The sequence below is a fragment of the Mobula hypostoma genome, chromosome 4 (genome assembly GCF_963921235.1).
Source record: "Mobula hypostoma chromosome 4, sMobHyp1.1, whole genome shotgun sequence".
In the NCBI taxonomy this organism is placed as follows: Eukaryota; Metazoa; Chordata; class Chondrichthyes; order Myliobatiformes; family Myliobatidae; genus Mobula; species Mobula hypostoma.
Genome location: NC_086100.1, coordinates 32314998 through 32327782, shown reverse-complemented (window position 1 = coordinate 32327782; position 12785 = coordinate 32314998). Strand labels below are relative to the sequence as shown.

At 37.9% G+C, this 12785-nt stretch overlaps 1 protein-coding gene across 16 annotated transcripts in view; it reads right to left on the bottom strand.

Moving 5' to 3' along the window:
- The window catches only part of dlg1b (discs large MAGUK scaffold protein 1b), a 489566-nt gene that overhangs the window by 189344 nt on the left and 287437 nt on the right, over positions 1-12785 (bottom strand). For 6 of the 16 annotated variants that reach the window (XM_063045530.1, XM_063045518.1, XM_063045519.1 and 3 more), the window contains exons 5-6: positions 9054-9152; positions 4902-4955 (exon numbers count right to left, since the gene is read on the bottom strand). In XM_063045530.1, coding sequence (XP_062901600.1) covers positions 4902-4955; positions 9054-9152 — 153 coding nt within the window. The remainder of the gene's footprint in view (positions 1-4901; positions 4956-9053; positions 9153-12785) is intronic. The other 10 variants (XM_063045524.1, XM_063045526.1, XM_063045531.1 and 7 more) reach the window with 2 other exon arrangements.

The window sequence follows — 12785 nt, the reverse complement described above, 5'->3', positions numbered from 1 at the left end:
AACTAGACTGTGATGGTTTAAATGGTGCTCTCAGTATTGAGAAGAAATACAATTGTTTATGTGTTATTAGTTTAGGCAGAATGTGTTTGTTTATTATTGTGACTTAGATGAAGTTCAGACCACATTTTATGAGCAATTAATGCAGAAAACTAGGTATTTACAAATGGATCACAAACTGCTCCATGCAACTGTATACCCAATTCAAGTTTAAACACAAAAATGGCAGTCAAGCTACGAGTTCCTCCACCACTGAAGAGACCGCCTTCATTTCCTCAAGAAATTAACATATGCGTTCCCTCCCTTTGCACCACTATTATTTTGCTGATAACTGATAAAGGCCCACATCAATTTGGAATTTACTTTAAAGTATTCCATTTGGGAGATAGGTTAATCACCTGCTTACATATAGGGCCATAAGACCATTACATGTAGGAGCAGAAATAGGCCATTCAGCCCATCATGTCTGCTCTGCTGATTTATTATCCCTCTCAACCCAACTCTCCTGCCTTTTCCTTGTAAGCTTTGACACCAAGAACCTGTCAAACCAACAGCTTGGCCTCCACAGCCACATGTGGCAATGAATTCCACAGATTCACCACCCTCTGGCTCAGGAAATTCCACACCTCTTTTTTTAAAGTGATAGCCCTGTATTCTGAGAATGTGCCATCTTTGTCCTAGACTCCCATCATGGGAAACACCCTCTCCACATCTACTCTGTCTAGGCCATTCAAATTTGTAGTTACCTCGATAAGAAGAAATTAGACGTTAACAACTGGAAGAATTAAATGACAGTATATTTCCTGCAATGTTGATATTGATCATGAGTAGAAAAACACAGATGCAGAGAGCCAGATTTGTAATTGAAAAGACACAACAGAACATAACAACTCGAAACGGCTACATTAAATGCACATCTCTCGCTGGGTGCAAAGATGCCATCATTTAATGAATATTCATCGCATAGCTAATAGTTTTAATATAGAATGCTAACTGGGCATTGCAATGCACACCTTTGTCTTTGATGTAATGTAGTACCCAGGGCATTTACAACAGAATGCAACTGAACTAGAAAGTTATCTGGTTGGATTAACAGTAATGATTTCTGGAAAATTGCAACATTTTCAGCAGCTTCAATCATAGTCTGTGAGAAAACAGAGCTAAGTTGGAATATGATTAGGTAACTGGCAGGTAAGTAGGAATATAGTTAATCTTCATATAGAATGGAGAAAATATTAGCTGTGACATACGGTACATTCTTCCTACAACAGTTGACAAAAAGTTGAGAAAAATTCAGCAGAATTGCTCCTTTAAAAGCCAATCATTGAAATAATATAAGTTAAAAATGTTTTGGAATGCCTTCAGGACATTCTTGATATAAAATATGTTACACAAAGAGCAATTAAAATGTTTTTGACAATAGAGTTTCTGTGCAATGAACCAGAATTGATTAGAGAGCTTAAGGTAAAAGAACCCTTAGGACCAAGTGATCATAATATGATCAAATTCACCCTGAAATTTGAGAATGAGAAGCTAAAGTCAGATGTATCAGAATTACAGTGGAGTAAAGGGAATTAAAGAGGCATGAGAGAGGAGGTGGACGGAATTGATTGGAAACGAACACTGGCAGGGACGACGGCAGAGCAGCAATAGCTGGAATTTCTCAAGGCAATTCGGAAGGCACAGGATATATACATCCCAAAGAGGATGAAGCATTCTAAAGGAAAGATGACACAACCATGGCTAACAAGAGAAGTAAAGACAGGATAAAAGCCAAAGACAGGGCATATGATAGAGCAAAGTTTAGTGGGAAGTTAGAGGATTGGGAAGCTTTTAAAAACCAACAGAAGGCAACTAAAAAAGTCATTAAGGTAAAGATGGATATGAAAGTAAACTAGCCAATTATATTAAAGAGAATACCAAAAGTTTCTTCAGATACATAGAGTGTAAAGGAGAGGCAAGAGTGAATACTGGACCGCTGGAAAATGATGCCAGAGAGGTAGTAATGGGGGACAATGAAACAAGTATTTTGCATCAGTCTTCACTGTGGAAGACACTAGCAGAATGGTGCAAGTTCTAGCTGTCAGGGGGCATGAAGTATGTGAAGTTACCGTAACTAGAGAGAACGTTCTTGGGAAACTGAAAGGTCTAAAGGTAGATAAGTCACCTGGACCAGATGGTCTACACCTCAGAGTTCAGAAAGAGGTAGCAGAAGATATCAAGGATGCATTAGTATTAATCTTTCAAGACTCACAAGATTCTGAATGGATCCAGAAGACTGGAAAATTGCATATGTCACTTCATTCTTCAAGAAGGGAGAGAGCAGAGGAAAGCAAGCTATAGACCCGTTAGTCTGACCTCAGTGACTGGGAAGATGTTCAAGTCAATTAATAAGAATGAAGTCTCAGGGTACTTGGAGGCACATGATAAAACAGGCCAAAGTCAACATGGTTTCCTTGAGGAAAAATCTTGCTTGACAAATCTATTGGAATTCTTTGAAGAACTAATAAGCAGGATAGACAAAGGAGAATTGATTTAATTGATTTTCACATTGTATGTCAATGATTTGGATGATGGAATTGATAGCTTTGTTGCAAAGTTTGCAGACAATATGAAGATAGGTGGAGGGGCGGGTAGTTTTCAGGAAGTAGAGAGGCTATAGAAGGACAGATTAGGAGAACGTGCAAAAGAGTGGCAGATGGAAAACAGCGTTGGGAAGTGCATGGTCATGCGCGTTGGCAGAAGAAATGAAAGGTTGACTATTTTCTAAATGTGGAGAAAATACAAAAAAACTTGTGATGCAAAGGGACTTGGGAGTCCATGTGTAGGATTCCCTAAAGGTTAATTTGCAGGTTGAGTCAGTGGTGAGGAATGCAAATACAATGTTAGCATTCATTTCAACAGGACTAGAATATAAAAGCAAGGATATAATGTTGGAACTTTATAAAGCACTGGTGAGGCCTCACTAGGAGCACTGAGAGTAGTTTTGGGCTTCTCATTTTGGAAAGGATATGCTGAAGCTGGAGATGGTTGAAAGGAAATTCACAAAAATGATTCCAAGATCAAATGGCTTGTCATATGGCTCCAGGCCTGTATTCACTAGAATGAGGGGTGACCTCATTGACACCTATCAAATGTGAAAGGCCCTGACAGAGGGGTGACAGAGGGGATACAGAGAGGATGCTTCCTATGGTGAGAGAGTCCAAGACCAGAGGGGACACTGCAAAAAGTGTTCCTTTAAAATATTTCTCTAATCATCCAAAAGTGCAAATTGGTTAGAAAATCCATAACTTGGCTGACACTCCAATAGGCATCCTTTTAGAACAGAGATAAGGAAGAATTTCTTTAGCCAAGGAGTGGTGAATCTGTGGAATTCTTTGCCACAGGCAGCTGTGGAGGCCAAGTCTTTATGTATATTTAAAGCAGAGATTGATAGATTCTTGATTGTTCAGGGCATGACGGGATACAGGGAGAAGGCAGGAGATTGGGGCTGAGAGGGAAATTAGATCAGCCATGATGAAATGGTGGAGCAGACTCGATGGGCCAAATGGTCTAATTCTGCTCCTCTGTCTTATGGTCTTAAATGAGATTGTCCGAATGACTGAAATGGTTTGGTGAATTCTCCTAAAGAATTTTTTTTTTTGCAAACGCATCAACTGCGAATGCACACAACAGCCTAAAAAATGATTTGTGGAAAATTTGAATTCTAGCAAACAAATCAGTATACTTAAATAACAATTCCTGCTTTATAAATTGCAAATCTACTGAATATTTCATGGATTCCAAGTAGCTGATAATGTAGGAGCAATGAAAGATTGTTTACTGTCTCCATAACTGATGGACAATTTCTTCAAACTGTGGGGAAAAAATATGCAAGTCTGAAAAGGTAGATTTAACTTAAGCTGTGCACCATCTAATTTGAAGCTACTATACTGTATGCGCCTGCATCGAAAAACAATATTTTTTTAAAAAGCGGCATCCAGCATAGAACTGGTAGACTGCATCGAGTATTTTCTGGTTACATATACCATGAACCTTAACGGAAAATGCTGACAACTTGGCTGGTTTCTGCAAGAGTTTTCCACCTAATGTGAAGGGAATGCAGGAAGACTGTCTTAGTATCTAAGATGCTCATGTAAGGGGTTTCTTCTTTTATGTTACTGCTAAGGCTAATAAAATGGTTTCTTTGCTATGTTTGAATAAAATGGCTTCTCTGTGATGTTAACTGCTGCGACAGTGGTTCTCTCTCTAGCAGCTTGTTTGGGTTATAATTACTGATATCGAGAATTATATTCATTTGCTAACCAATTAGGATAGATGTTATTCTTTCTTGTGTGTCTGTAAGCTATTGTATTTGCGGGCTTTGGGCAGAAGGCACGATGGGGACAAAGAGAGGAGGCACGATGCTGTAAGCTGGGCGACGGAGTGGACTCCGATCGGAAGTACGAGGCCCAGGATCTTCGGCGAGGAGAGGAGACAAGGACAGACTCAAGTAGAGCATTTGATCGATCACCGAGGGTGGTCTCATTCGAGGGTCAGCGGAGTTCTGAAGACATCGACTGGAGGAAAGGGAGACCCCATTAATTGAGCTCCAACGGTTATGCACGAAGTGGTTGAACTTTGATAAGTTTGGCGTCTTGCTGCTCCCCCTAGAAAAAAGCGAACTGAGCGAGCCTGAGGCTTACCAGGGAGCTACACTCAGAGGTCTGTCCATTGCTGGCAGCCTGCTTTTATTTAATTCCAGTGTTTTAATATTAATTTTCAAATACAAGATTCACAAATAGAAAAAGCAATTCTTGCTATATGGATGGAAAAGGAATTATAAGTCACAGCAGAAAGTGTTCCTTTAAAATATTTCTCCAATCATCTTAAACTGCAAATTGGTTAGAAAATAGATAACTTACGTAAGGCTGACACTCCAAACTATCTGTATTCACCACAACAGGAGGTGGATTAGCCTTTAAAAAGAAGATGAAGACAACCTCGTTGAAATGTTCACAATGCAAATCATATTAAAATGCAATTCAATAGATGTATAAAAACTGGAATTTAAAAGCTGAATTCATTTTAGCCATCCGACTCAAAAAACAACTGAATTACTTATGAAATACATCATTCTATCAATCTGGCTGATAAATTGTTCTTAACATTGTTGAAGAACTTTTTGATAAATCTGTCTTGCTCTATTATCGCGTTCAGAATTTTTTTTTACAGAAGTGTGATGTAATAGAGCTATACCTTTCAGTTATGCAGCACAGAAATGCGACTTACATGCTCACCTTCCACGTAAGGACATCATTCCAAGTCCCATTTATCCATTCTTTTTCCACATCCCTTTATCCAGCTGTCCAATATAAACTTAAATGTTGGCACCTTCTGCTTCAATTACTACTTTTATTGAACATGAATTTTATAATCTTCTTTGCTTCAATCAAAATGGTGAAGTATACTAGTGTAGAATTTAAAATGCCTCCATTTAACCCATTTACTTTCCTTGAATTTTGTGGGGAAAAAAATTACATCTTTTAGAATGAAAACCCTCATCCATTGAATAGGAGAGGTTGCAGAACAGATTTAGCCCAAGTTTTGTGCTTTCTGTGAATAATAGTTTTTAAATCCAGTTTACCATCCTCCAAAATATACTGTGTCTTTTGAATCCCTTGTGGAAAACTTCCAGAAAATATCTTGTCTAAAGCTTTTCTACTGTTAATATATATCTGTATTTTCCTCTTTCATAATTATATTTATAGATCACAGAAAGAGGTCCTCCAGCCCAACTGGAGCATGCCAACCACAGCATCCGCTTTTTGTCCCATAACCCTCTTCAAGTCCTTCCCTTCCATGGACCTATCCAAATGCCTTCTGCATGTTATAATTGTACCCACCTTGAGCACTTCCTCTGACAACTCATTCTAGGTACTCACTACACTTGGTGTGAAGTTACTTCTCAGGTCTCTTTTAAATTTTTCCCCTCTTATCTTGTATCTGTGCCCTGCAGCTTGGACTCCCAACCCTAAGGAAAAGGCTATAACTATCCATCTTATCCATACTACTCATGATTTCATAAATTACTTAGGTCACCACTCATTCTTCTGCGGTGCAGGGAATAAAGATCAAATGCAACCAACCTCTTCTTGCAACTCAGGCCCTATAGTCTAAGCAACATCCTTGTAATGCTCTTCTGCACCCTCTCCAGCCTGACAGTGTCATTTCGATGGGTTGTAACCATAGTGAAGAAATTGGGTTTTGCCCAACGCCCAAATTATGTGTCACCAAAAACATCTCAAAATTGGGAATCCTCTAAAAATCCCCTTTCATCAACACCCTTCGAGAAATAAAGGAATCTAGCTTGCATTCATAGTCAGCAGCTCTTGGCCGAGCTCAAGCTCTCATCTCTTTTGTGCAAGTAGGTCTACTCAGTTGAAGTATTCTCTGCATTGTAGTAAAAGGGTAAGGTTTGCCAAATAGAATTTTTCTTTTGAACTTCATACCAACTACTATTTTTCCTGTAATTACATAGTTCAAGACCTTAATTTTACTTGTCACTTGTGCTCACTATGGGAAGTATTTGAATGGGATTTGAGCAGAGTATAAAAGGAAACACCAATTGGACCAAATGAAGCACAAATATAAAAGAGGACAATTTGCAGACTTGGCAATATTTTCAACTGTTTGAAGACTGCAAAATGCAAAGGCGATGTAGAGAACCATTTCACCGTGATATCAGTAAGAATATTGTGCTAATAAGAGGTGAAATCGATTAAAATAAAAGCTCCTTGGAGCAACACATCCGTATGAAAAATCTAACATAATTAATTCATTTTGGTCTTTTGAAGATAAGAATGCATTTTTATTTACGCTCCTTCACTGAGAAGTGGGAATTTTTCACACATCAATAATTCAAATAAAATTTCTTTGTTCCACCTATCTCAGCCAAGTGCAATTAATATTTATAGCAAGGTATTTAATAATTAGAATTTACAGATGTAAAGTTGCTAAAAAAATGAACAAAACTATTTGATCAGTTTAAAATCAAAGTGTTCATTTGAAGTTGATAATGTTACAATTTGTATTCTATGGAAATCAAAATCAACATTTACTAGCCAAATATATCATGACCAAATAACACACCTCAGCAGAATTGCACTAATACAGCCAATGAAGAAACATGTTTCACCTCAAACTTTATTCAGATGGACTGAGTTTTATCACATTATTGTGGATTATTCCTATTTGTGTGAACAGGGCAGTAATTAAGAATGGGCAAAGACAAAATACAAATGGGCAACTAAGCTTGATCTCATAATCACCTGCAAGAGAAGGCATGCTCTTACCCAGAAAAGCAGGTTGATAATGGGAAGGGAGGGAAGGAGAAGAGTAAATGTCAAAAAACAATAAATCCTCTTGCAATGTGCAAATTCCTTTACCCATGGGGATAGGAACCACATCAACTAGATGCCAAGCAAGTGGCATAGATGTGGGTTCAAACAATCCAAGTCTATCAGTCTGAATTACTAGAAGGAGTTTATCTTGATTTCATAAGGAACATCCAGTTTGGCAAGTAGCACAAAAAAAAATCAAAGGCAAAAAAAAATCATGGAAAAACGAGCAAAGAACTTTGACAAGCTAATTCTGCAGCACTTGGTTGGTGGTAATGGGAAATGGTAAATATTAAAAAGGATCAAAATGTATGCCCTGCATTGAAAGTGCTCTCAGAACTCTGTGATTTGAAAATATACTGCAGTTGTGGGTGTCTGCACTTTCTCAGAACGGTGGTCTGTATCATGGGACACCCAGGAATTGAAGTGTATATACTAATTAATGTAACAATTTCTGATACAAATAGATTTTTCCAAACTGATGACTCTATTCATTAAAAGGGTTATAAATGACTATTTCCAAACATACTGATTCATAAAATTCAAACAAGATAGGCTAAGATTTCCAAAACTGAAGTCTGGCAAATGGCCTATTTCTGCTCCTTTGTCTTATGGTCAAATGACAGATTGCCCAGCACAGCAGTAACTTGTGACTCTGAGGCTACACTTAAATTACTGTGACCCAAATCATTTATATTAGAACCAGACAGGCCAAAGGGGAAATGGCAATGAAAGTATTAAGATAATAGGTATCTGTCCTGGTCCACAATTTAAATTCAACTTCAAAACCAAGGGCATTTAGCATTTTTTGCCAGGCTTCCAAAATATAAATATTTTGGGTTCTGAACACTTATTAATATTTTTACTTTCTCTATGTTATTCAAGTATCTCAATTTGTGCAAACATCTCAGCTTTCCCATTTCACACCTCATTTGCACATTGAATTCAATTAGTTTCCAAAGTATAATTCGAATATTTATTGTAACACCTCCATCTCATCATTCTCTTGAGGCAGACAACCAGAACCAAAGAACACCTTGGACTTTGGGGCTCCACAAGCACAGTTAGAGAAATTATTTCAAAGCAATAAATAGAACAGAAATTGCAAAAGGAGTGCTACATGTTTTCCCCGTGGATATGCCAGACACCTCTGGATTGGCAAGTGGGAAAAAAAATGTGCCACGGCTGATCACCACAGAAGATCCATTCCATTAACGGGTTATTATACTGCAAAAAAACAGCCATTGAAAAGATGAAGTAATGCACTGTTCTTACAGGAGATGAGAGGAAAGAGTTGGTGCAGTTTAAGGAATGTGTCATAGCAAATAAAACAAAATCTGGTGTTAAAGATGTTAAAATTCAAAATGCATACTAGTTGCTTGCTTTACAAGCAGCTGGTAAATCCGGAATGGTGAACAAAATAATGAAAATATCAGGCAGTATGCATTAGAAAAGGGCCAGTAAACTATCAGGTCACTACTGAGGTGCAAAAACAAAACAAGGTTCAAGATGGTTATTTTTTCAGCCAAAGCTGGCATTTTTCTTTGGTTCTAATTGCTCTTCATAGAAATGCAGTGATCTAAAAGAAGAACATATTAAGTTGAACAATGCACAAAATAAGTTTTGAATGTACAGCAACAAAATCAAAGCATTCAAAAGAAAAAAAAGGAACAAAACCTGTTGACTGTCAGACGAGAAGACACTGGCTTCAGCGGGGACTGGCATAACAGGGATCACAGGGATAACAGGAGTAGAGGGAGGAGTAGCTTCTATCTGCTAAACAATAGCAAAGGGATCAAATTTCAAGGTACACAACAACAGATCAACACATTTAATCCTAATAGCATAATAAAGAATCCAAAAATATACTTCTTAATAGCAAACTTAAAAATTGAGAGTAAGAACCAAACAAGAATTTTGAGGGGGGAGAAAAATGCAAACCAAGGTTTAACCATGAAACATGAGATAAAGTGAAGTATTCCTTCTGAACAATTTAAAACACCACAGTGCAATCTCAATATAACACCACTCTCCGGGATTAACTTTAACACTAGCATCATAAATAACCTAAGTATTTAATTAGTTTTGGTTCCCCCCCCCCCCAAGTTCCTTTTATTGACATGGCCCTGTATCCCAATGCTCTCATCCAACTGAAAACTATTTCACCAATGTTGTATTATACACACAAACACACCAAAAGAGTTGACTAGATTTTGCCAAATCCACTCAATCTCAATTGCTGCATTCCAAGCTACAATCTGTGGAACAGTTCTAACTGTACCCCCAGCAATGGATTGCCGATCCTTTTCCCAGAATCTATTGCATCCTTCTCAGTACTGTTGTCTCAAGAGGGACTTCAGCAAACAAAGGTTTCTCCCAGTCTCATGGTTTACCTGTGACTCTGCAATAACTGGGACACAGCTGCACATAAAGAACACTATGATAACATTGGAGCCATAAAATCCCATCTAACTACGCAAAGCAAGTGAATCTACACCAACTCTCCCTGGGGGACAGGTCTACAGAAAAATACTCCAAGGAATGGGTCCCAGAGACATCAAATCTTCATGATTCCACATCTGTTGATGTTAGAATCCATTTGCCATTATGCTGTACAATCATTTAATCTATTCATTCCATACAATCTAATAAAGCTAATACATCCATGCATAAAGGACTGTTGACTTTGATCTCTATACCACAATGAAATAAAACATACAGAATTGGGTGACAAACGTATCTCCATGCCTATGACATAAGAGGGGCTATATTAAGATTGCACTGTATTTGTTTAATTCATATACAAGATATTCAGTACTAATACCTCCCACCAAGTTCCACTCTATGTAAAAAATACCCATGTACGGTTTAGCAGCAAAGCAATGGAGGCACTAAAATACCTCAATAAAACTGACTACATCCCAAAGTGAAATTGTGATCTTATTCAATCAGACTTAACCATTTTTCCTAAAGCATTAAAAGGACGGTAGGTACATAATGTTCTTTCTTTGAGATATCGACCAATTTATTCTTAGTGGGTTTCTAATTAACACCAAACCATCTTCAAATTATTGGGCCAAAGAAAACAATTTCCTTTGTGATGCATATGCAATTGCAAAGATTAATTAGCTTGTTAGATTAGTGATAATGATGAGAATTCTAAAGTATAAATTGAGATTTTAAACATTTGAAAATAAGTAGAGCAATAATATTGTAAAACTGAATAACACCTAATAAATATTTATGAATCCTGGAAGGTAATGGATCAGAAGGCAGTACCAATACAAACTTCAAAATGGATGTGGCAAATATATGAACTCAGGCAAGATATTCAATCTCAACATTAAATATCCATAAAAAACGCATTACTCGTGGAGAACTGATGCCCTTTCACTGTACATGGCTAGTGCTTCTGCTGTACACAGCACTGGTGTCCACAACCATCTGGTCCTACAGCTACTCTGCAGTTATTTTTCAATTAAATTTACATCCCAGGGAACATGTCCCCATTTCTGCATCATCCTTATGGTCTTATTGTGGTCTCTCTCTTGTCATATTAAAACTTTGGTTCACATTTGCAAGTACTAGGAGGTTGGATTTGCAGGGGCAGAAAACACAGGTCGAACAAAAAATGCAGCCTGGGTCTTCAAGTGGGAAATTGAATCAATTTGCATTGAATTTTCAAAATTGCATCAAACCAATCAGGTGTTTGTGTGTCTGTCTGTCGCCTCTGTTGTCTATGTCTGTGTGAAGTGTGTCTGCCTGTGTGAAGTCTGTCTGTAGTGTATGTTCTTTTTATTATTTTTCCCAGTAGTTCTAATGAGTATTTGATTTTAATCAAGCAGAACCATCATATTTGCATAATATCCCATCAAATCTCAGGAACATCAAAAATTGATTGACATACAATTGATTATACTGACTTCACTCAGTGAAAAGAACAGCTCCCTTGTACACAAGTAGTTGCCTATGAGGAGGAAAATATCTCCTACTCAGTAGAGAGTTGCACCGCCATTTAAGTCAATGAAACAATTATACTCAAACCAGAGAAAGTTTACTGCAGCTTTTCAATAAGAACCAAGGGGGATAAACTTCATTTAGAGTTTCCAGCTCTATATAAATCATTCTCTCTCATTACAGTGGGTACTGATTCATGGACTATTAAAGCAAAATCTGCAGATGCTGGAAAGAAAAACAAGAACACTGGAAGTACCAAAGAAACTGGGCAGTTTATGTGGGGTAAGAAAAACAGTTAACATTTGGGGTTAACCAACACACATCAAAGTTGCTGGTGAACGCAGCAGGCCAGGCAGCATCTCTAGGAAGAGGTACAGTAGACGTTTCAGGCCGAGACCCTTCGTCAGTTCATTATCAGAAATGGAAGATGCAATTAAGTCCATTTTAAAAGGATCTAGTGCTTTCCCAGCGTACATGACAAACAAACTCTTCTAGGGCTTCCAGCTGGGTACAGGAACCAATTTCTAACTGACATTTCGGTAACAAACCCTGCCATCTTCATCAGGGATGATGCCCAGGCCTGTTTTAAATTACAGAGAAGGGGACGGGATTGGGCAAATGCTGAAAGTACAGAGAACCCAGGTGGCACAATGGAACTGATACAATCCAAGAGTGGGTACTGAGGACTTTTTAATTATAGCTGAACTGTCTGGAGATGTAAATAGAGGAAGATAGATGAGTCAAGCCCATTGAGACTCAATACTGTATTAAATGTTCAGATAATCAGTTTATAACAAAGGGATCAGTTCTGGTGCCAGAATTAATTTTAAAGACTGTTACAACATTACTTCTTAGGTTTTTGCTTAAAGTAATATGATGGAGATTATGCCAGCAGATATTTCGCTGAAAACCCACTGCTCCAACAAAATGTCTCCTGAGCTCCATCTTCATTTGAATCACATTTGCACTCTACTGTGCCGAAACATCCGATGTTAAATCTGTTTACATTCACAAATCTTCTATTCCCTTATAAGCTTTTTTATTCAACTCATAAGCCCCATTAATGATGAGATGCCTCATTCCTAAATTATGTGAACACCAATAGGTAGCTTCATTGTGACATCGTGCTCCCTTCCGAAAACAGCATAAAAACAAATCCTCCCTGCCACTATTTCACTGCTGCCCAGATCAGGAACCGATGGCCGACTCAGACTTGTGTAAAGAAGGTAAAACACTGAACAGTGTAGATCTGCAGCTACAGCAACAATACGCAGCTAAAATTTGGAGCAAAGAATCAAGGAATCATACTCGAGTATCAGCAATGTATGAGATTTGGGTATTGAATCAACTTGGCAAAACAATTCAACTTTTTTTAAACAACAAAAAGGAAGCATTGAACCTCAGGAAAAGAGGATCTCAGCAAGTTTCAGCCAAAACACGTCTAACCATCCA